Source organism: Salmo salar, chromosome 18 (genome assembly GCF_965601325.2).
Source record: "Salmo salar chromosome 18, fSalSal1, whole genome shotgun sequence".
Lineage (NCBI taxonomy): Eukaryota > Metazoa > Chordata > Actinopteri > Salmoniformes > Salmonidae > Salmo > Salmo salar.
In genome coordinates, this window is record NC_138308.1 from 87,149,386 (window position 1) to 87,173,412 (window position 24,027).

A 24,027-nucleotide genomic window follows, 5' to 3' on the forward strand; every position below is an offset into this window, starting at 1 on the left:
AACTACTAAACATGCTTGTTAGTGTTTTTCAGTGTCATTTTTTGATTGCATGTTCTTTGACACTCCTCTGAAGTTGTGATTTCCAACCATACCTGCAGGCTGGCAGTGAGCTGGCGGTACATACCTGCAGGCTGGCAGTGAGCTGGCGGTACATACCTGCAGGCTGGCGGTACATACCTGCAGGCTGGCGGTACATACCTGCAGGCTGGCGGTACATACCTGCAGGCTGGCGGTACATACCTGCAGGCTGGCAGTGGGCTGGCGGTACATACCTGCAGGCTGGCAGTGAGCTGGCGGTACATACCTGCAGGCTGGCAGTGGGCTGGCGGTACATACCTGCAGGCTGGCAGTGGGCTGGCGGTACATACCTGCAGGCTGGCAGTGGGCTGGCAGTACCAACCTGCAGGCTGGCTGGCGGTACATACCTGCAGGCTGGCAGTGAGCTGGCGGTACATACCTGCAGGCTGGCTGGCGGTACATACCTGCAGGCTGGCTGGCGGTACATACCTGCAGGCTGGCAGTGAGCTGGCGGTACATACCTGCAGGCTGGCAGTGAGCTGGCGGTACATACCTGCAGGCTGGCGGTACATACCTGCAGGCTGGCGGTACATACCTGCAGGCTGGCGGTACATACCTGCAGGCTGGCAGTGGGCTGGCGGTACATACCTGCAGGCTGGCAGTGAGCTGGCGGTACATACCTGCAGGCTGGCAGTGGGCTGGCGGTACATACCTGCAGGCTGGCAGTGGGCTGGCGGTACATACCTGCAGGCTGGCAGTGGGCTGGCGGTACCAACCTGCAGGCTGGCTGGCGGTACATACCTGCAGGCTGGCAGTGAGCTGGCGGTACATACCTGCAGGCTGGCTGGCGGTACATACCTGCAGGCTGGCTGGCGGTACATACCTGCAGGCTGGCTGGCGGTACATACCTGCAGGCTGGCAGTGAGCTGGCGGTACATACCTGCAGGCTGGCAGTGGGCTGGCGGTACATACCTGCAGGCTGGCAGTGGGCTGGCGGTACCAACCTGCAGGCTGGCTGGCGGTACATACCTGCAGGCTGGCAGTGAGCTGGCGGTACATACCTGCAGGCTGGCTGGCGGTACATACCTGCAGGCTGGCTGGCGGTACATACCTGCAGGCTGGCAGTGAGCTGGCGGTACTTGTTGATGGTCTGCTGGTAGTCCGCTACAGTCTCCTGAGCAGCCTCCACTCTCTTCTGGGCCTCTCTCACCCTGGCCCCGTTCAGGTCCAACTGCTCCCTCAGCTCCATCTCTGTCTCTCGGCTGTTCTCCTGAAGCTCGTCATTCATCTCGTTGATCGCTTCCTGGAGGGGAGAGGTCAGGGTTGACGGGTTAGAGCAGCTATAGTTGTGTAGTGACGAGTGGACAGGGGTTTAGATGTAAAGTCATGCACAGACAGGGTTCAAACACAAAGGGTGTCTCTCCGTCTCTAAAACAGTCTCCTTGCCAATGCCGTGGACCCACATGAAGGGCAAACAGTTGACACAGAGTTGGTTATTCAAAACATACTAACAGAGTTGACTCAACAAATCGCTGACTACTCAAAGCATACAAAGTAACGGAGTTCACATGGATATCAAAGTTGATATTAAGGTAACAGGGTTGACATTAAGGTAACAGGGTTGACATTAAGGTAACAGGGTTGACATTAAGGTAACAGCGTTGACATTAAGGTAACAGCGTTGACATTAAGGTAACAGCGTTGACATTAAGGTAACAGCGTTGACAGGGGTATTGTTGATTGAACTCACCAGGTCAGTGACCGTCTCTCTCAGCTCTCTGACTTTCTCCTCTAGGTCCAGATTCCTCTCAGTTAGAGTCTCTACCATCTCCTCTGCCCCAAGAGCAGCATCCACCTAGGACACATATAACACAGTTTAACCCTAACACCATCCACCTAGGACACATATAACACAGTTTAACCCTAACACCATCCACCTAGGACACATATAACACAGTTTAACCCTAACACCATCCACCTAGGACACATATAACACAGTTTAACCCTAACACCATCCACCTAGGACACATATAACACAGTTTAACCCTAACACCATCCACCTAGGACACATATAACACAGTTTAACCCTAACACCATCCACCTAGGACATACAGTACCAGTCAAAAGTTTGGACACACCTACTCATTCAAGGGTTTTTCTTTATTTTCCACATTGTAGAATAATAGTGAAGACATCAAAACTATGAAATGACACATATGGAATAATGTAGAAAACTAAAAAAAAGTGTTAAATCCAAATATATTTTAGATTCAAAGTAGCCACCCTTTGCCTTGATGACAGCTTTGAACACTCTTAGCATTCGCTCAACCAGCTTCATGAGGAATGCTTTTGCAACAGTTTTGAAGGAGTTCCCACATAAGCTGAGCACTTGTTGGCTGCCTTTCCTGGCCTCTGCGGTCCAACTCATCCCAAACCATCTCAATTGGGTTGAGGGCAGGTGATTGTGGAGGCCAGGTCATCTGATCCAGCACTCCATCACTATCCTTCTTGGTCAGCTAAACAGTTGCTCTTAGCAAAAATGTGTTTGGAGCTACCGTTGTAGCTAATAGGCTATGTTAACAGTTTACACTTCCTTGTCCAATTAGATCCCGTGTGGCTCAGTTGGTAGAGCATGGCGCTTGCAACGCCATGCATGTGGGTTCGATTCCCACGGGGAAACAATATAAAAATGTATGCACTCCCTACTGTAAGTCCCTCTGGATATGAGCGTCCGCTAAATTACTAAAATGTAAATAATAATGTGGGCAGGTCAAAATAATGAAAAACGATCTACCAAAACTATTCATTTAAAAATGTTGATTACTTCTCTTTGCCCTTATCATTCACCTGATAAGACATGAAATGTATTTTTTTTGCTAAAGTATGATGAGGGTCCCTGGGTCGCCGGTATGCCAGGGAGGGCGTCCCTGGGTCGCCGGTATGCCAGGGAGGGCGTCCCTGGGTCGCCGGTATGCCAGGGAGGGCGTCCCTGGGTCGCCGGTATGCCAGGGAGGGCGTCCCTGGGTCGCCGGTATGCCTCGGTGGGGTTCCCTGAGCAAATAAAAGTTGAAGACCCCTGCTCTATATGAGCAACTGGCTAACCTGTTCCCTGAGCTCATCCATGGTGGGCTGACTGACTGGCTAACCTGTTCCCTGAGCTCATCCATGGTGGGCTGACTGACTGGCTAACCTGTTCCCTGAGCTCATCCATGGTGGGCTGACTGACTGGCTAACCTGTTCCCTGAGCTCATCCATGGTGGGCTGACTGACTGGCTAACCTGTTCACTGAGCTCATCCATGGTGGGCTGACTGACTGGCTAACCTGTTCCCTGAGCTCATCCATGGTGGGCTGACTGACTGGCTAACCTGTTCCCTGAGCTCATCCATGGTGGGCTGACTGACTGGCTAACCTGTTCCCTGAGCTCATCCATGGTGGGCTGACTGACTGGCTAACCTGTTCCCTGAGCTCATCCATGGTGGGCTGACTGACTGGCTAACCTGTTCCCTGAGCTCATCCATGGTGGGCTGACTGACTGGCTAACCTGTTCACTGAGCTCATCCATGGTGGGCTGACTGACTGGCTAACCTGTTCACTGAGCTCATCCATGGTGGGCTGACTGACTGGCTAACCTGTTCACTGAGCTCATCCATGGTGGGCTGACTGACTGGCTAACCTGTTCCCTGAGCTCATCCATGGTGGGCTGACTGACTGGCTAACCTGTTCACTGAGCTCATCCATGGTGGGCTGACTGACTGGCTAACCTGTTCACTGAGCTCATCCATAGTGGGCTGACTGACTGGCTAACCTGTTCACTGAGCTCATCCATGGTGGGTTGACTGACTGGCTAACCTGTTCACTGAGCTCATCCATGGTGGGTTGACTGACTGGCTAACCTGTTCACTGAGCTCATCCATGGTGGGCTGACTGACTGGCTAACCTGTTCCCTGAGCTCATCCATGGTGGGCTGACTGACTGGCTAACCTGTTCACTGAGCTCATCCATGGTGGGCTGACTGACTGGCTGAACGACCAACTGACATGTTCTTTGAGGTCACTGACTGACTGACTAACCGACTGTCTGGTTGGCTGACCTGTTCTTTGAGCTCGTTGGTGGTGGCCTGGCTGACTAACTGACTGGCTGATGGACGGACTGGCTGACTGACACTATGGTTGACTGACATGTTCACTGACTGGCTGAATGACTGACTGGTTGACTGACCTGTTCTTTGAGCTCGTTGATAGTGGCCTGGCTGGCTGACTGACTGACCTGTTCTTTGAGCTCAATGATGGTGGCCTGTCGGACTGGCTGGCTGGCCTGTTCTTTGAGCTTGTTGATGGTAACCTAGTTGACTGGCTGAATCACTGACCGACCGACCTGTTCTTTTAGCTTGTTGATAAAGTCCTGGCTGGCTGTCTGGTTAACTGACTGGCTGACGGACAGACTGACTGACCTGCTATTTGAGCTCATTGATGGTGGCCTGACTGGCTGGCTGACCCATTCTTTAAGCTTGTTGATGGTAGCCTGACTGACTGGCTGACCCATTCTTTAAGCTTGTTGATGGTAGCCTGACTGACTGGCTGACCCATTCTTTAAGCTTGTTGATGGTAGCCTGACTGACTGGCTGACCCATTCTTTAAGCTTGTTGATGGTAGCCTGACTGACTGGCTGGCTGACCCATTCTTTGAGCTTGTTGATGGTAGCCTGACTGACTGGCTGACCCATTCTTTAAGCTTGTTGATGGTAACCTGACTGACTGGCTGGCTGACCCATTCTTTAAGCTTGTTGATGGTAGCCTGACTGACTGGCTGGCTGACCCATTCTTTAAGCTTGTTGATGGTAGCCTGACTGACTGGCTGACCCATTCTTTAAGCTTGTTGATGGTAGCCTGACTGACTGACTGGCTGACCCATTCTTTAAGCTTGTTGATGGTAGCCTGACTGACTGGCTGACCCATTCTTTAAGCTTGTTGATGGTAGCCTGACTGACTGGCTGGCTGACCCATTCTTTAAGCTTGTTGATGGTAGCCTGACTGACTGGCTGGCTGACCCATTCTTTAAGCTTGTTGATGGTAGCCTGACTGACTGGCTGGCTGACCCATTCTTTAAGCTTGTTGATGGTAACCTGACTGACTGGCTGGCTGACCCATTCTTTAAGCTTGTTGATGGTAGCCTGACTGACTGGCTGGCTGACCCATTCTTTAAGCTTGTTGATGGTAGCCTGACTGACTGGCTGACCCATTCTTTAAGCTTGTTGATGGTAGCCTGACTGACTGACTGGCTGACCCATTCTTTAAGCTTGTTGATGGTAGCCTGACTGACTGGCTGACCCATTCTTTAAGCTTGTTGATGGTAGCCTGACTGACTGGCTGGCTGACCCATTCTTTAAGCTTGTTGATGGTAGCCTGACTGACTGGCTGGCTGACCCATTCTTTAAGCTTGTTGATGGTAGCCTGACTGACTGGCTGGCTGACCCATTCTTTAAGCTTGTTGATGGTAGACTGACTGACTGGCTGGCTGACCCATTCTTTAAGCTTGTTGATGGTAGCCTGACTGACTGGCTGGCCCATTCTTTAAGCTTGTTGATGGTAGCCTGACTGACTGGCTGACCTATTCTTTAAGCTTGTTGATGGTAGCCTGACTGACTGGCTGACCCATTCTTTAAGCTTGTTGATGGTAGCCTGACTGACTGGCTGACCCATTCTTTGAGCTTGTTGATGGTAGCCTGACTGACTGGCTGACCCATTCTTTAAGCTTGTTGATGGTAGACTGACTGACTGGCTGACCCATTCTTTAAGCTTGTTGATGGTAGCCTGACTGACTGGCTGACCCATTCTTTAAGCTTGTTGATGGTAGCCTGACTGACTGGCTGGCTGACCCATTCTTTAAGCTTGTTGATGGTAGCCTGACTGACTGGCTGGCTGACCCATTCTTTAAGCTTGTTGATGGTAGCCTGACTGACTGGCTGGCTGACCCATTCTTTAAGCTTGTTGATGGTAGACTGACTGACTGGCTGGCTGACCCATTCTTTAAGCTTGTTGATGGTAGCCTGACTGACTGGCTGACCCATTCTTTAAGCTTGTTGATGGTAGCCTGACTGACTGGCTGGCTGACCCATTCTTTAAGCTTGTTGATGGTAGCCTGACTGACTGGCTGACCCATTCTTTAAGCTTGTTGATGGTAGCCTGACTGACTGGCTGGCTGACCCATTCTTTAAGCTTGTTGATGGTAGCCTGACTGACTGGCTGACCCATTCTTTAAGCTTGTTGATGGTAGCCTGACTGACTGGCTGGCTGACCCATTCTTTAAGCTTGTTGATGGTAGCCTGACTGACTGGCTGACCCATTCTTTAAGCTTGTTGATGGTAGCCTGACTGACTGGCTGGCTGACCCATTCTTTAAGCTTGTTGATGGTTGCCTGACTGACTGGCTGACCCATTCTTTAAGCTTGTTGATGGTAGCCTGACTGACTGACTGGCTGACCCATTCTTTGAGCTTGTTGATGGTAGCCTGACTGACTGGCTGGCTGACCCATTCTTTAAGCTTGTTGATGGTAGCCTGACTGACTGGCTGACCCATTCTTTAAGCTTGTTGATGGTAGCCTGACTGACTGGCTGGCTGACCCATTCTTTAAGCTTGTTGATGGTAGCCTGACTGACTGGCTGACCCATTCTTTAAGCTTGTTGATGGTAGACTGACTGGCTGGCTGACCCATTCTTTAAGCTTGTTGATGGTAGCCTGACTGACTGGCTGGCTGACCCATTCTTTAAGCTTGTTGATGGTAGCCTGACTGACTGGCTGACCCATTCTTTAAGCTTGTTGATGGTAGCCTGACTGACTGGCTGACCCATTCTTTAAGCTTGTTGATGGTAGCCTGACTGACTGGCTGGCTGACCCATTCTTTAAGCTTGTTGATGGTAGCCTGACTGACTGGCTGGCTGACCCATTCTTTAAGCTTGTTGATGGTAGCCTGACTGACTGGCTGACCCATTCTTTAAGCTTGTTGATGGTAGCCTGACTGACTGGCTGGCTGACCCATTCTTTAAGCTTGTTGATGGTAGCCTGACTGACTGGCTGACCCATTCTTTAAGCTTGTTGATGGTAACCTAGCCCCCCCCCCGGCTAACTGACTAACTGACTGGCTGACAAACTGGTTGACTGACTGACCTTCAGCTCATCGATGGTGGCCTGGCTGACTGACCTGCTCCTTCAACTCATCGATGGTGGCCTCAGCCTGCTTCATCTCCTCCTGTAGTTTCTCCTTCTGGGTCCTCAGAGTCTCCAGCTCTCCATTCTTCTTCTCCATTTGCTTCTGCAGCTTCACGTGCTCCTGCTTCTCAGACGACGACAGGTCACGCATCCTGAGGGAGGGGAACAAATAGTTATGTTAGAGATCAAACTAAAGGGAAACATTTAAGACCCAGATTAAGTGCAGTCCTGCACTAGAAACCACTTCTAATGGAGATTCTCCACTGAGCAGGCTTTTTAGTCCAGGACTAGGCTTAATTTGTGTCCAGGAAACTGCCCCAAGAAGTGACAGACAAATCATCTTGAGCAAATCCTGAAGGGAAAAGACACCCAGTGTACCCATACGGGGCACTAGATCTGAATGAAACATCATGTAACGGATGAGACAGTTTGTTCAACATTTTTACTTTTCAAGAAATAAAACCATAACCCATTTTATTTTTAGTTTGAAGTACACGCACCTGACCAGAGCATCTTTCAACCTGCTGTTCTGCTCCTCCAGCTGCTTTACGTGGTAACTAGAGGCAGCTCCGTCGGAACCTGGAGAAGCAGGTTAGGTTTCAACTTTGCCAAGCAATACTGGATAAGTCCTTGTCAAATATATGATTGCTATTTTTTTTTTTTTTATATAAAGACAGTGGGATCCGAAATGATTGACACCCTTGATAAAAATGAACAATAATGACTGTATAAAATAAATCATTTAAATACTGCGCTATAGTGTATGCAAAAAGTTCTTGTTGAACAATATATTTTTTCTCAATAAAAAGGTAGGGACCAAAATTATTGACACCCCTAAAGATTAGAAATAAAGTAGTCAAAAGTGTACTATTTGGTCCCATATTCCTAGCACGGAATGACTACATCAAGCTTGTGACTCTACAAACTCGGATGCATTTACATGTCGTTATGGTTTCATTTCAATTTATTTTGAGTCCAATAGAAATTAAATGGTAAATAATGTATTGTGCCATTGGAGTCAGTTTTATCATAAGAATGTTTCTGAACACTGCTACATTAATGTGGATGCTACCATTACAGATAATCCTGAATGAATCGTGAAAAATGATGAGTGAGAAAGTTAAAGGGTCAAAGATCATACCCCCAAGACATGCTAACCTGTCACCATTACAATAACAGGAGAGGTTAGCATGTTTTGGGGGTATGATCTTTGACCCTCTGTATGGGATGAGATACCATAAATAGAGCAGCCTTCTATAGCAACTCACTACTAGTGACCTCTAACCTTTTTCCTCAACCTCGTGTTTAATGATCTCCAGGTCCATGGTGAGTTCCTCCACCTTCTCCTTCAGCGACTCCACCTCCACCTGCAGGCTTTCGGACCGCTCCTCGGCCATCTCCTTGTCCAGGGTGGCCATCTCGATGGCGTCCGCCGTGTCTGACATCTCCTCCATATAGCGGTCCTTGGCCTCCAATGCCTCCCGGGCGTCCTGAGAGAGGAACATTAGTGTAAATCTCACATGTGTGTGTGAACAGAGTCAGACGAAATACGCGAAAAAATCCAGAATGACAAGAGTGGACGTCATTAGCAATGTCAATCTAACCAAAGCTAAAACTAGGTACCCGACAACAGACTTCCATACTTGGTACAGCGTTACATAAGCGATTACCTTTTAATTATCCTAGGTTAATGACTACCAGTTTGTTACTTGAAGTCTTGCCAAGTACTGTGATTTAATAAGAGAAGTGGACAGAAACCCCAACAGAAGTGTGAAGGTTGTGTACTCATTTCAAAAAGGTGACTACCATAGAGGTTAATCATTCATGTTTCTGGTGTGTACTGTACCTTCTTGGCCTCTTTGAGTTGTTTCTGCAGGTCAGTCTGCTGCTCCTGCATCTTGGTCTTCCACTCCTGGAGCTGCTCCAGCTGAATCTTGTGTTTCTCCAGCTCCTTCAGCTTGACCTGAATAATCATTGTAAATATGAATAAATAATAATAATACAAGTTATTACATGACATATTTATAAAAAATTATCAACTTTAGATGTCTTTATATTTGTATAGCACAACTCATACAGAGACAGCCAGTCAAGGTGCTGTATATAATAACAAGATAATAAATAGATGATTAAAAAGACAAAGACCTTGTCCTCCGCCCGCTTCATCTTCAGGGTCTCCAGCTTCTCCTCTAGGTCCTTCACCTGGCCACGCAGAGACTCCTCCTCCTGGGAAGACAGAGAGGTTAAGGTGAGAAGGTGAACACATCAGGGAAGACAAAGAGAGAAAGGGGGGGAAGAACGAATAGGAAGGGATGGGGGGGGGGCATTGAGAGAGGGGATAGTGGACATCTCAAAGCAACCAGAGACGTTAGAACCCACATTCCAAAAAAAACCTCAAAGCTCCAATACATGCTCCCACCACCAAGAACCGTGTCTGGAGTAAACTCCTTTACTCAGTAATATTAACCCAAAGAAACTCTGCCCTCTGTTGGCATGCAGGGGAAGTGCAGTGGTAGAGAGGCTGAGGAGTAACACCCTATGATCTCTGGATAGGTCCCAAATGGCACCCTATTCTCTATTAAGCAGTGCACTATATAGGGAATAGGATGCCATTTGGGGCAACCACAGTTTGTTAGTCAACAACATGCCCAGACCAGATAAGCATGCGTTCAGATACTGTTACCCTACCTGCTTTGATGCAGGAGGCTCAGCCTGTTTACAACGACAACATGGATGGAACACAACAGTCAACAGACAACAAATGAGGAAACACAATGGATGGAGGTGATATCATGGTGGAGCTGGGCGATGCGGACAAAAAGACACAATCACGATAAACTGACTGAATCAATACAACAAATAAAATGATAGGTTTAGAATAATGTGCACCAGCTTCTGTTGTTACCCTTCAAACTACTACTGCTAATTTCAATGTTGTAGCCTTCAACGGCCGACGGTCCATAAAGATGGAGGAATTCAGATATGACATCATTGTTTTTAGCACCACCCACAGAGTTCTTAAACTACGGCGCGCGACATGGCTCAATGTGCCAGTAAATATATATATTTATTTTATTGCCGGCGTCTTAAAGCTTTGGGATCATGTACACGGTGCCAATGACCATACAAATAAATAGTAACGGAGAGCAATGAACAACACTGCAAACTTAGCAAAACAAGGAATGTGTGGTAAGTACATGGGGGCCGCCATCTTCATGCACTGTCGCCATTATCCCAACAATCACCCCATATTAGCAAACTTAATTTCAAACTTCACTTTTCTGTAGAATAGGCAAATTATTGTAATGAACGATGTCATCAAAACATCCTCAATAAGTGGTCTGTGTCGATAATTTTTTCGCTTTATCGTCTCAGATCTATATAAATGACATATCAGGCTGCAGGCTTTTGTTCCAGCCCAGTAGTAAACACATCCAACAACGTATCACTGTTATGATAATGGAGTGTTTTCTTTCTGTGCTAGACCAAAAAGCTCCCCAGAACCTAAGGTAATGATCTGATTGGCCACGGGGGGTTGTGGACTGACCTTGCTAGGGGTGGCGGGGGGTGGAGCTCCGGACGTGGCGGGGGTGCCGCTGGGCAGGGGGACGACAGGAGCCCCCAGCGCACCCTTGGAAGACAGGCTGCCCTCGCTGACATCCTCCCTGGACCGAGAGCTGGACAGCCCGATGGCCCGGGGAGCCTGGAGAGGTGGGAGGTAGAGAGAGGTGGGGGATGGGGTGGAGGTAGAGAGAGGTGGGGGAGAGGGTGGAGGTAGAGAGAGGGTGGAGGTAGAGAGAGGTGGGGGAGGGGGCAGAGGGTGGAGGTAAAGAGAGAGGTGGAGGTAGAGAGAGGTAGAGAGGTGGAGGTAGAGAGAGGTAGAGGTAGAGAGAGGTGGAGGTAGAGAGAGGTGGGGGGTGGAGGAGGGTGAGAGGTGGGGGGGTGGGTGAGGGTGGAGGAGGGAGTGAGGTGGGGGGGTGGGCAGAGGGTGGAGGAGGGAGAGAGGTGGGCAGAGGGTGGAGGAGGGAGAGGGGTGGGCAGAGGGATAGAGGTGGGGGAGGGGGGGCAGAGGGTGGAGGAGGGAGAGGGTTGGGGGGGGGGGCAGAGGGTGGAGGAGGGAGAGAGGCGAAGAAAAGATAGAAAGAGAAAGGGGAGCGAGAGAGAACAGGAAGAGGGAGAAATACAAGTTAAATACATGTAAAAGAGAACTACATCTGTGAGACCGTACCATTACCTGTTAATCCCAATGACCATAAACACAGACTGCTCCCGGAACTGAACACAGAAACTTTCCACCCAGAGCCCAGGTGAACTCCAGTAAACCCGTATTTAAGTGAAACCTTCAGTGGTGAGCAAATACCACACCCAGTGCCATATAAGTCACCCTTTACTGTGCTCATCTGGCCTACTCTAAAAAGTAGCAACAGTGCACAAGGAACTGGCCAGGTGAACTGAACTGTCTGTAAAAGGGTGAACTCTGGTTTTAGGGGCACTACTACAGTAGTAAGTTACTGCTTCACATTTTGTGGGGATTTTGGTTTAAAATTACTAAAACTAACTACGCTGTCGTTTTTCCAGTTGTTGCAGTGAATTTGACCTTTGACCAATAACCAGAATGACCAGAGTTCACCCCTCCAGGACCAGAGTTGATCTCTCCCAGGGGAGTCAGGTGGTATGAGGCCTGGAACGTACCATGAGGAGGGAGGGGAGGGAGCTGGAGGAGGAGAGACGACCTGGAGTATTCCACTGTTGTATGAGAGTAGACTGTTAGGGGTTGAAGAGCTGTCTACTGCTGTTCTCTCTTCCTGAGGGAATCTTCTAGAACAACTTTATACACTCTGCTGTGTTAGGGGTTGAAAAGCCATCTACTGCTGTTCTCTCTTCCTGAGGGAATCTTCTAGAACAACTTTATACACTCTACTACTCTCACATTCTATAGTTAGGCCTAAACAGATACACACACCATGTACTGACGTGTGACATACTCTCATGTCAAATACTGACTGTTGACTTCTATCTCAGTCTATGACGTTAAACTGAAGCAGGAGATCTCCCACTCTAAAACATCATTCCTTTTCCAGACTGTGGTGAGCTACTTTCCTACATCTTCCATATTCATGAGCTTATCAACATTCCATTGCTCTAATCTACCTCAGGACGTACTGCTGTGACATCACAAGGACGACACGATCTACAGTAGGAATGGACAGGTGGGCTCTTCTTTAACGCAACCCTGTTACCACACCGTCTGCTGTTCATAACAAGCTCACCTTGGTGCTACGACGGGTGACGGACTGGAGGAGGAGGAGGAAGAGGAGGAAGAGGAGGAGGGTATAGTAGCGGCGGAGGATAGAGAACACACACACACAGGCCCAGCAGAGACGGCGAAGGGCAGTAGTTAGCAGGGCAGAGAGGCAGAAACACACAGGGTTAATATTAGTCAAAACACACTGATATATCCCTCTCCAGCAGGCTGGACTGCTGTGTTACTGAATTCCTCGTAATCACTTAAAGGAAAACTCCACCCAAAAACTCTTAGTATTTGCTTCATTACTTCATTGTTGACATACAGAAATACAGCCGGTTTGACGCATTTTGAGTCATATGATGCAACTTCCGGCTGTATTTCTGTATTATGAAAGTTACATATCTTGAAAACGTCATTGCTGACCTGCAAAACATTTTTGAACTATATCAACTATTGACTAATCAAACAAATACCAAAAGAGAGTTTTTGGGTGGAATTTTTCATTAAGTCTTTGTGCAAGTATGAAGTTTGTGCTGATAACCACTACTTTTAAAAACTGAGGTGACGTACTGTAGTTAATATATAAGTGGGTGAAGTTGATGTTAAAAAGTATATAACATGACTTAAAATAAGTCAACAACAACAAAAAATCCCAAGTGAAGTCGAGGCAAAAACAAGACGCATCACAATGCAAGCAAGAACACACTTGAGTCTGAAACTTAAAAATGAACCTAACAGCCAGAACATGGAACATCATGCTCCTAAATGTGTCATGGAACCAAAGTGAAAACGCAACAAAAATGTACGGTGACATGAAACACCCATGTGATCCATTAGCAGTACACAGTCCAAAAGACGAACTACAGAAAAGCTATGACAGGCCAAAAATATTACCCTGAACAGCCCAATTCAAAAGAAAACGTGACAAGCAAACAACCACCGTGGCAAAGTAGGTGAGCATAGTTTTAAATATCTATACCTTCTTGGAAATGGGCGTCTGTAATGGTATTTGGGGGAAAAGGAGAGAGGAGAGAGGGAAGTAGATAAGAGGGAAGAGGTCAGGTAGGTCACTTGGAGGGAGAGAAAAGGAGAGGAGAGGGATGGAAATCGCTCTGAAACAAAGGTCTGTATTTTTACTGTACCTGTTTGACTGATTTTGGAATCTCAGGCATGTCTGAAGATAAAAACAGAAAGAACAGATCATATGTTATTATAAACACACACATTAACCATTTATAAACTACTTCTAAACCCTTTAGAAATACTTTAAGTGGACCGTAATATAAAGTGTTACAGTAGCTAGGTTTCCATCCGATTGGCAACAGATTTTCATGCGAATATTCTATATCTGTTTATCAACAATACGCGCATTTCCCAACCAAAGACGAGTTTCCATCAAATGGACTTGTTGGGGATTAAAAGGCTGTGGGTGATGACGTAGTGCACATAACATTTACTTCTGCGCTTTAATTCCCGTGTAGTGAATAAAAAAGTTAAATGGTTTTCCATCGCATTTTCAACTCTACTGATGGTTCTCTCATTCAAAACAAAAAAAGGCATTATATAGTGAGTGTGCCCACTCTGGTATTGACATGTGCTCCTTAGCCAACAACTGTCAGATACGGTGTGGGTATAGCCTACATGATGAGATTATTATGGATATGGAATGGAAAGGAGCATCACAAGGTCACCACCTTGCCCATTCACCACCGTGTGAAATTCATCACTTATTTCATCTGTAGTCTAATGAACTGCATGCTTTCCCAGCGAGTCGTAGTGGGAGGACCACACAACATGTCATCGCGTGACTCCAAGTTCACTTCCATATGATGGTTATTATATCAATATTTGTGCATCTTAAGCGTTTCTGCAGACAATTCTCTCATAATGATTTTTACCAACAGAAAAAGATCCCACCTTGTCTAGCGTATTTAGTTTTGTGGACATTTGGAAAGTTAACTGACACGTTTTCTGTTTCCATCAGGCCTGTCATGACATTTTTTATCCAACATGTACTTTACTCGCATAAAAAGGTTGGATGGAAACCTGGTTAGTGTTGTCTTTATGATTGCAGCCTAAAGATCAGTGCCATGTTATCCAGGGTTGGGGAGAATTTCAATTCAGGAAGTTAACAGAAATTTCAAAAAATTATCCTCATAGAGAAGCATTGAGGACAATTAGAATTTCAGTTTACTTACTGAATTGACTGAATTGAAATGAAATTAACCCCAACGCTATCTGAGGCCATGTAAATGAAGGCTACAGCTTTGTTATTCTGCTCACCTTTCTGCTTGGACAGGAACTTGGCAGTGGACGACTCTGGGATGTCTGGAGAGGTGACACCATCTTCCACTAGCTGGATCTGATAAGGAGAGAGGGAGACGGGTTCAATACACCAGTCTATTACTCTTCCACAATGTGTGTGTCACAGTTAGAGAGAGTGTCTGTGTGTGTGTCACAGTTAGATAGAGTGTCTGTGTGTGTGTCACAGTTAGAGAGAGTGTCTGTGTGTGTGTCACAGTTAGAGAGAGTGTCTGTGTGTGTGTCACAGTTAGAGAGAGTGTCTGTGTGTGTGTCACAGTTAGAGAGAGTGTCTGTGGTATGGCGTATTAGCTTAGTTACCTGGGACTGGCGCACAAAGATGCCGCAGTTCTCGTCACACTGGAAGTATCTCTTCCCCTGGACCGTGCCATCATTCTTGCCCTTGGGCTCGTCCAGGATCACACCCACCCACTTGCCCGTGGCAAAGAGTGTGGCGCCCACATACGCCACCGTGCCACGCTGGCCCTTACCGATCACCTCCACCACCGAGCCCACCTTGGCAGGCTTGCCTCCCCCGTCCGCACTCATCTTGCTCAGGAGGGGGCTGCCGGAGATCTGGGGTGAGGGGGTGGAGAGAGAGAACATAGTTTAGGACAGAGGACCTTGTGACTGCTGTTGACACTGCCGGTGTTAGTCTACAGCCTCACCTAGGGTTTGATTTTGTTGTGATCTTTGCACTTCTCTGTGTGCCTGGAAATCTGTCATTTATCCACAGACAAGAAACAATGACAACTGAGTTCTTGGTGAGATCTAAGATAAAACATTTGAACATCGGATTTTCCACAACAACAAAGTGAAGCATGCAAACATGTTTTTATTGATGACAACATTCCATGCCATCAACTCGGCCATCAGACTCGCCACTAATGCTCCTTATAGGACACATCACTGACCTCTATACTCCTCTGTAAACTGGTCATCTCTGTAAACAGGTCGCAAGACCACTGGTTGATGGTTATTTATAAAACCCTCTTAGGCCTCACTCCCCCCCATCTTCGATATCTACTGCAGCCCTCATACTCCACATACAACACCCATTCTGCCAGTCACATTTTGTTAAAGGTTCCCAAAGCACACACATCCCTGGGTCGCTCCTCTTTTCAGTTCGCTGCAGATAGCAACTGGAACGAGCTGCAACAAACACTCAAACTGGACAGTTTTGTCTCCATCTCTTCATTCAAAGACTTAATCATGAACACTCTTATTGACAGTTGTGGCTGCTTTGCGTGATGCATTGTTGTCTCTACCTTCTTGCCCTTGGTGCTGTTGTCTGTGCCCAATAATGTTTGTATCATGTTTTGTGCTGCTACCATGTTGTGTTGCTACCATGTTGTTGTCATGTGGTGTTGCTGCCATGCTGTGTTGTCATGTGTTGCTGCCATGCTGTGTTGTTGCCATGCTGTGTTGTTGTCTTAGCTCTCTCTTTATGTACTGTTGTGCGTTTTGTCATATATTTGTATTTTTAATCCCAGCCCCAGTCCCCGCGGGAGGCATTTTGCCTTTTGGTAGGCCGACATTGTAAATAAGAATTTGTTCTTAACTGACTTGCCTAGTTAAATAACTAGGCCTAGTTCACAGACTGACAGAAAGAGGCTGAGAGGGAAAATGGCTGATATAGGCCTATTCCACAACAAGTACTAGAAACAAACAACATATTGATGATATATCCATTAGGTCTAGTTCCGTCTTCTGAATGTCAACTAGCTGACTCTTCACTAGCTAGGCCATATAGACACACGGCCAGCTGACTCATGCTAGCTAGGCCACAGACAGCCTGAGGACAGAGCAGTCACACACCCAGTCATATGGTTACAGCAGACTGTAACCATTACTGCCGGTAGACACACAGACAGTACCGCTCAGTCTACCCACACTGAGGAAATCTTTGAGAAATGGTCAAAATGGGCCATGGAGGAACATGGCAAACATTATATGTGGGTCTTCAGGGAGGCAATGCCATGTGAGAGGAGACCTGATTAGCTGTAGCTTGCCTAATAGATATAGTCCGAAAGGCAGACAACTGGGAGGAGTAGCCGGGATCATGGCAGGAATGGTGTTAGTCAGAAACTAGAAACAAAAGAAGTAGAAACTGAGCTCTTATGTCATAACACCGGAACATCCAGGAAATGCCATTGGAATAGTCTACCCTTCCTTCCTAACCGTGACTTCTTCAGCTGAAGTGGTGAACAGATCATGGAGCCACAACATGCTATTTCATCATCATCACCGAAATCATCATCTTCAGCACCGTGCTGCATGGCCTGCATTGTGAGTATACACATATTTATCCTAAATTCTTTGCCAGCAGAATGAACAAGAAAACTGCTCTTGATACAGTTCTGTTCTCCAATGTGGCACCACTAAAAATGGTTGACGCAAGTATAAAATCAAAAGTAGCCTATAGACAATCACTAGCCTTAGGTAAAATAACTGACTGTTGCTGTTTGTCCGTTCAATCAAATCAACTCATATGTAGGAACTTGTTTAGTCTTAGACAGAATATCAGATAGGACTCACCAAGCTACCCCGGCCCATTGCCAGGACGGCCACGGAATGCCGCCTGCACATTCCTGCCATATTGACTTGTTGCCTTATTTATCCGCAAAATAACAACAGTATCAAACAGTGTAAGCTTTTCCATCTATCCTCCTAGCTTCTCTCACTATCCTTCTGAGAGGAAGTGTTTGTGACAGAGACAGGGGAGGAGTGAGGAGGGTCTCTGGCAGGGGAAGCTATTAGTGATGCTTCACCTTCAGCAACCATCACAACTCTAAATGAGCTTGTGTACTTCTCCCGAATCCCAGCAAGTACGCAATAACATTGTCGTCTCCAGCTGTAGCAGCTAGATTATGGGAAAACAGAAAATAATCTTGCCATAACAATACCTGACAAAACACTAGTAGGGCCTGATATGGACCTCTGTACTGAAAGAAGAACATCACTCAGTCAGTGAGAAAGGGTGTGTTTCTGATTATGCTCATATCAGCACTTGACTGTCACCAATAGAAATTATCATCCTCTTTTTCAGGAGTATCTACTTCAGAGGTTGTCAGTGTCATCTTGCCCTGTAAAATCAGGTGAAAGTGTCATCCAGCACAAACATTATGACAGTTGGCAAGCTAAAATAGCTAGCTAGCCAGCCAGGTTAGGTGGTTAACTTTTGCCAACTAACTTAGTTAGCTAACGCTAGTTGGTTACTAAGCTAGCTAACTGTGGTGTGTTCCGCGTCAGTCAAAAATCTGATTGTAATGTTAGCTAACGTTAGGTACCTCGAGCAAGCAAATTAGCTAGCTAACTACTCTGAAAAATGTATATTCATACAGTTTTCCCATAGAAAGAAGCAGTGACGGTGGCGAGTTAACGTTAACTAAAATACTTTGCTAGCTAACGTTAAATCAACAATACATTTCATTGTAGCTAGTAACGCTAGCTAGCGAACGTTAGATTTCTAGCTAACGTTACACTAGATGCGAAGTGTTAGCCTAACAGTCAATAATCTTGAGAAGCTAGATAACGTTAGCAAACTTCTTCCACCTACCTACAAATTGACAAAGTTAGGTTTGGTATGATGTTCCAAAATAACTTGTTGGTTAAACGGAAGAAAAATATACAGGTAAAGGTCAGTTAGCAAATTGCCTATAATAAGCTATAATAAGAACCGTCCACCCACACCAACTTCCGGTGCTTTTTTCTCATTATAAATCGTCTACTTCCGATTCTTCTGACAAAAGTGAAATTTGTATTAATTGGAATTACGTTACAGAAGTTCCAATAGCAATGGCCAATACATAATACATTTCAAACATCAGTACACGATATCACATAAACAAACGAATATATTCCAAGCGCCCACACCTGTTGGATTGATGGATAACTATGTGCACTTACAATCCAAGGTGGTGAGTAGGACTACACAGGTCAGCTATAGAATATAAAGTAACTAAACTTCTAAATAAATGTTGTTAAACTTCCTTTTCGCGTTTTATATACAAATGTGAGGCATGTCTAGAAGTAAAAATAAGTGTCTGAAATCGCTAGCAACGTGAACAAACATCAAAAACATTTGCAATCAGTGTTTGGCGCGAGATATGGTGAGTGACGGTTGTTACTAGTTATAGACAGCCACAAAGTCTAAATTTGGTATATCGTATAAATTAATGTAAAAAATATTAGCGTTTTAGTCTTAATTTAAGGTTAGCAGTGTGGTTATGGTTAGGTTTAAAATAACATTTTAAGAAGATACCTTATATAAATCAGTGGAGTTTCTTATTTTGTGGCTGTGGTAACTAGTGACGACATAGAGTGATGCGCTCAACGAGCAATGCTCAAAACGTTTATATAGAAACAAAACTGATTCAAATATTTGTACTGTTTTTCCACTCACATGAGCTCAGTAGACTAAAGGTTCCGAAATGGTTATTCAACTGTTCCCATAGGAGAAACATTTTTGGTTCCCGGCAGAACCCTTTTGTGTTCCATGAACAACCATCTGTAGAAAGGCCTCTACATGGAACCCAAAAGGGTTCATCCTGGAACCAAAAGGGTTTTTCAAATGGTTCTCCCATGTGGACATTATTTGAGATTTTGGTTTACAGGTATCAAAAATCGAATACACATTTTTTTTGGCACATTCTTGTAAACAACAGGTGTAGACTAACAGGTGTAGACTAAAAGCTTACGGCCCTTCCCAACAATGCAGAAAGAAAAGAGAGAAATAATAACACAAGGAGTAAATACACAACGAGTAACTATAATTTCGCTATATCCACAGGGTAAGTACTGAGTCGATGTGCAGGGGTAGGAGGTAATTCAGCAACAGGATATATATTAAACATTAGTAGCAGAGTATGTGATGAGTCAAAAGAGTTAGTGCAAAAAGGGTCAATGCAGATAGCTATTTGGGTAACTAATTAACTATCTGGACTAACTATTAAATAGTTACCCAAATAACAGTCTTATGGCTTGGGGGTAAAAGATGTTCAGGGTCCTGTTGGTTCCAGACTTGGTGCATCAGTACTGATTGCTGTGCAGTAACAGAGAGAACAGTCTATGACTTGGGTGGTATAGAGGTCCTGGATGGCAGGGAGCTCGGCCCCAGTGATCTACTGGGCCGTACGCACTACCCTCTGTAGCGCCTGGTCAGAAGCCTGCCAGTTGCCAAGATGCTCTCAATGGTGCAGCTGTAGAACCTTTTGAGCATCTGATGGCCCATGACTAATCTTTTCAGCCTCCTGAGGGGGAAGAGGCGTTCTCGTGCCTTCTTCACCACTGTGTGTGGACCATGATAATTCCTTAGTGATGTGGACACCAAGGAACTTGAAGCTCTCGACCCGCTCCAATACAGCCCCGTCAATGTGGATGGGGGTGTGCTCGGCTCTCAATTTCCTATTATCCACAATCAGATCCTTTGTCTTTCTGACGTTGAGAGAAAAGTTGTTGTCCTGGCACCACACTGCCAGGTCTCTGACCTCCCTGTAGGCTGTCTCATCATCATCGGTGATCAGGCCAACCACGTTGTGTCATCAGCAAACTTTATGATGGTGTTGGAGTTGTGCGCGGCCACACAGTCGTGGGTGAAGAGGGAGTACAGGAGGGGAATACGCACGCATCTCTGAGGGCCCCTGTGTTGAGGGTCAGCGTGGTGAATGTGTTGTTTCAGGTGGTGGCGGCCCGTCAGGAAGTCCAGGACCCAGGTGCAGAGGGAGGTGTTCAGTCCCAGGTCCTGAACTTAGTAATGAGCTTGGAGGGCACTATGGTGTTGAACGCTGAGCTATAGTCAATTAACAGCATTCTCACATAGGTGTTCCTTTTGTCCAGGTGGGAAAGGGCAGTGTTGAGTGTAATAGAGATTGCATCATCTGTGGATCTGTTTGGGGCGGTATGCGAATTGGAGTGGGTCTAGGGTTTCTGGGATAATGGTGTTGATATAAGCCATGACCAGCCTTTCAAAGCATTTCATGGTTACATATGTGAGTGCTATGGGGCGATAGTAATTTAGACAGGTTAACTTGGCGTCCTGTTCAGGGGGTTTACTTGTACATCAAGCTGCCTCACGCTACAGAAAAAGGAGATGGGCTCCTGCTCCTATGAGACGTTCCGGCTCGCACACGTTAAGGCTTGTGCAAGGCTGCTTACTTACCTTCACGTTCTTGGGCACAGGGACTATGTTGGTCTGCTTGAAACATGTAGGTATTACAGACTGGGTCAGGGAGAGGTTGAAAATGTCAGCGAAGACACTTGCCAGCTGGTCAGCGCATGCTCTGAGTACACGTCCTGGTAATCTATCTGGCTCTGTGGCCTTGTGAATGTTAACTTGTTTAAAGGTCTTTCTCATATCGGCTACGGAGAGCGAGATCACACAGTCGTCCAGAACAGCTGGCGCTCTCATGCATGGTTCAGTGTTGCTTGCCTCGACGCATAGTTGTGGTAGTCAACATAGATTACTCAGATGGAAAAGATATTCAGAGCCTTTTATTCAATGGTTTGGTAGGCTATCTTAGATGGTTGGCTGTTAAAAGGCTCTCTATGATGAAAAAAGAACTTTGAATGTTAGAGCTTGCCTGCACAAATAAAAATACCCCTTATGGAACAGCGGGGACTGTGAAGAGATACACAGGAACAGACACACGCATACGCACACAAGCACACGCACTCCACACACACGAACGTTGTAACATTGTTGTATGGTGGTATTATACATTTTGTATTGTAGTGGTGTAATAATGTTATATGATGTACTGTTTTTATCTTTTATTTTATATGTGACGTCAGTGCCTTAAAGTGTTTGGACCCCAGGAAGAGTAGCTGCTGCCTTGGCCTAACCCTAGTACTTGGCAGCTAATGGGGATCCCTAATAAATACATCAAATTAAAATACAAAAATAAATACTTTGTAAAGGGCTGACAAAATACTTTTGTAGGTGGCTTATGTTTAGAGCTTCAACCTCAGGATAAGACAAAAATCATAAAATAAAAATGTGTACTTATCCCATCCCAAAACCTACATAGCATGATGGTTTTAACATGCCTTATAGTCCAACAATTATATAACCATCTGGCTGTGGAGACTGTAGTCAGGAAGGAGGGAAGGCAGCAGCCCAGATCTATGTGAGAAATGTGAGGGAGAAAAAAAGAGACTGTCTATGTGTCTGTAGCTCAGCTGTAGTGCAAATTCACTTTATGCAACAGTGTAACCAACCTTCCATCCGAAGTACCATCTGAAGCATTCCACCGCATATACAAAACGTTGACCTCTCAGCTCTCTGAGAACTAGAGAGAGACAGAGACTGAGAAAAGCGGCTTACTTTGGGGCACACAGTGGCAGTGAATAATGTTTTGCCTACTGTTTTTTCTCACTCTAAGACGATAGCATACCCGATGACGAAAACCAAATAGACCTATACACAGAATAAGTGTCACTTGGACAACAGTTTCCTGTGTGCGCCTGCGCTATGATGGAATTAGTGTGGGGCTGTGCGGAGATGGCCAATCACATCACAGACGAGGTAGGCTACTGTAACCCACCAACCCGGCCTGCTGGGAGGCGCTTGGCTAGAGCGCAGCTTTGGGTGAGCTGGGACAGAACGACAATCAGGGAGTGTGACGGGCAGTAAGTTAACCGTGTCACCGTCGTCTCTGTTCCTTCCCAGCAAGGTAAGAGTTATATTGACTGGCATTACTTGAATTAATTATCTTATTACTGAGATTAAATAGTTGATGTGATACTATTTGGTGAATGCTTAAAATCCCTCTGAGGGTCCCATGAAGTGGCAAGAGTACGGAGTTCGATAGAGCGTCATAACGTCGCTTGACAGGACACTTGTATGGGATCAATATCAAATGTATTGTGAACACACAGCATGCATTTTGTATTCGTGTATCATGATCTGTACAAATAAGTACCAATCCACAAATGTAAATCACTTTCCACAAACAAACACCTTTTGATTTGTGTTAGTAAATCGATATATTGCATTCGAATGTTTTTATAACTGCAGATATGCAGGTCATTTCCAAGGGCCATAAGTAAAATGACTGCCATACATATTTGCACATAGGAGAGAGATGCGCAAACATGACAGATATGGCCAACCTGCAACTCCATGTTTGGAAACGCTTAGGTCACCTGACCATGGAAAACATATTCTCACGGGTAGAAAGCGATTTGAATTCGTAGAAAATGTTTTGTACCCGTAAAAAGCGATTTCTATAAATCGCTGACAGCTTCTCGTTCGGCCGTGTTGATGCCTGCAGAAATTATAGTATGGTAACCATGATATGTGTAACCATAGTATGTCCAACATAAATAATCGAAACCCTAGCCCACTCTATATTTGCAACACTATTGCGGCGTACACCCGTTCATCGCCCAAATAGTTCATTTAGCTGGCCAGTGTGATAGCGCCACTAAATGTGAAGGATATGTCATACATTGTAAGTGATAATATTATAATCCATCCGCTGTCTCATGTTGCACAGACGATGAGAAATAAGTATTCCTGAGGCCTCTAACCGTTTCCCCAGGAGAGGCATGCAAAAGTTAGGTTATGGGATCAGACAATCAACACAGCTGCCAACACTCTCCTGTCCCAGCTGTGGAATTCTATTATCCTTATGTGAGAACTTTTTTCTACGACCTCAAATCGCTTTCTACGCGAAATAACTTTTGGCCTTTTTCTTGTCAAATCCCTGCCAAAAATCAGGTGACCTAGGCGCTTCCAAACATGGAGTTGTAGGTTTGCCATATCTGTCACGTTTGCGCATATCTCTCCTATGTGCAAACCTTTAAGGCCCTTGGAAATGACCTGCATATCTGCAGTTATGAAAACATTCAAATGCAATATATCTATTTACAAATACAAATCAAAAGGTGTTTGTTTGTGGATAGTGAACTGCATTTGTGGATAGTGATTTACATTTGTGGATTGGTACTTATTTGTACCGATCATGATACACGAATACAAAATGGATGCTGTGTGTGTTCGCAATACATTTAGCATGATATTGATCCCATACACTTGGGGCTTGTTGGTGACAGTTGCAAATGCACGTTTACATTTAATTTTATAGCCTAATTGATCCAAATAGTTTAGTTGCCTTTTTCGGCTTTAACTGCCGCGCAAAGACTACAACTTTATCCAATGCTCCGTTGGATTTATTGCAGAAAAAACAGCATACATACAAGAGGTATATAAACAGACAATGATAACATATGCTAGGGGGTACAACAAATGAC

The 24,027-nt window shown here is 45.8% G+C and overlaps 2 protein-coding genes across 12 annotated transcripts in view; one reads left to right on the forward strand and one right to left on the reverse strand.

Moving 5' to 3' along the window:
- LOC106577911 (dynactin subunit 1) overlaps window positions 1-18,479 on the reverse strand; it is a 35,864-nt gene extending 17,385 nt beyond the window's left edge. Inside the window, exons 1-17 of one of the 10 annotated variants that reach the window (XM_082965267.1) lie at window positions 18,332-18,479; window positions 15,441-15,491; window positions 15,094-15,348; window positions 14,755-14,833; window positions 13,614-13,645; window positions 13,451-13,468; window positions 12,494-12,517; window positions 11,916-11,969; window positions 10,771-10,926; window positions 9,912-9,935; window positions 9,369-9,449; window positions 9,070-9,186; window positions 8,509-8,713; window positions 7,724-7,802; window positions 7,216-7,375; window positions 1,769-1,873; window positions 1,130-1,321 (exon numbers count right to left, since the gene is read on the reverse strand). In XM_082965267.1, the coding sequence (XP_082821393.1) occupies window positions 1,130-1,321; window positions 1,769-1,873; window positions 7,216-7,375; window positions 7,724-7,802; window positions 8,509-8,713; window positions 9,070-9,186; window positions 9,369-9,449; window positions 9,912-9,935; window positions 10,771-10,926; window positions 11,916-11,969; window positions 12,494-12,517; window positions 13,451-13,468; window positions 13,614-13,645; window positions 14,755-14,833; window positions 15,094-15,321 (1,554 nt within the window). In that variant the 5' untranslated portion in view covers window positions 15,322-15,348; window positions 15,441-15,491; window positions 18,332-18,479. Of the gene's footprint in view, window positions 1-92; window positions 1,024-1,129; window positions 1,322-1,768; window positions 1,874-7,215; window positions 7,376-7,723; window positions 7,803-8,508; window positions 8,714-9,069; window positions 9,187-9,368; window positions 9,450-9,911; window positions 9,936-10,770; window positions 10,927-11,915; window positions 11,970-12,493; window positions 12,518-13,450; window positions 13,469-13,613; window positions 13,646-14,754; window positions 14,834-15,093; window positions 15,349-15,440; window positions 15,492-18,331 lie in introns of those variants that run through there. The other 9 variants (XM_082965266.1, XM_082965268.1, XM_082965270.1 and 6 more) reach the window with 9 other exon arrangements.
- Window positions 16,840-24,027, forward strand: part of LOC106577912 (tudor domain-containing protein 7B) — a 43,967-nt gene continuing 36,779 nt past the window's right edge. Inside the window, exon 1 of one of the 2 annotated variants that reach the window (XM_014156361.3) lies at window positions 16,840-17,061. In XM_014156361.3, coding sequence (XP_014011836.2) covers window positions 16,987-17,061 — 75 coding nt within the window. In that variant the 5' untranslated portion in view covers window positions 16,840-16,986. Of the gene's footprint in view, window positions 17,062-22,258; window positions 22,446-24,027 lie in introns of those variants that run through there. The other variant, XM_014156362.3, reaches the window with a different exon arrangement.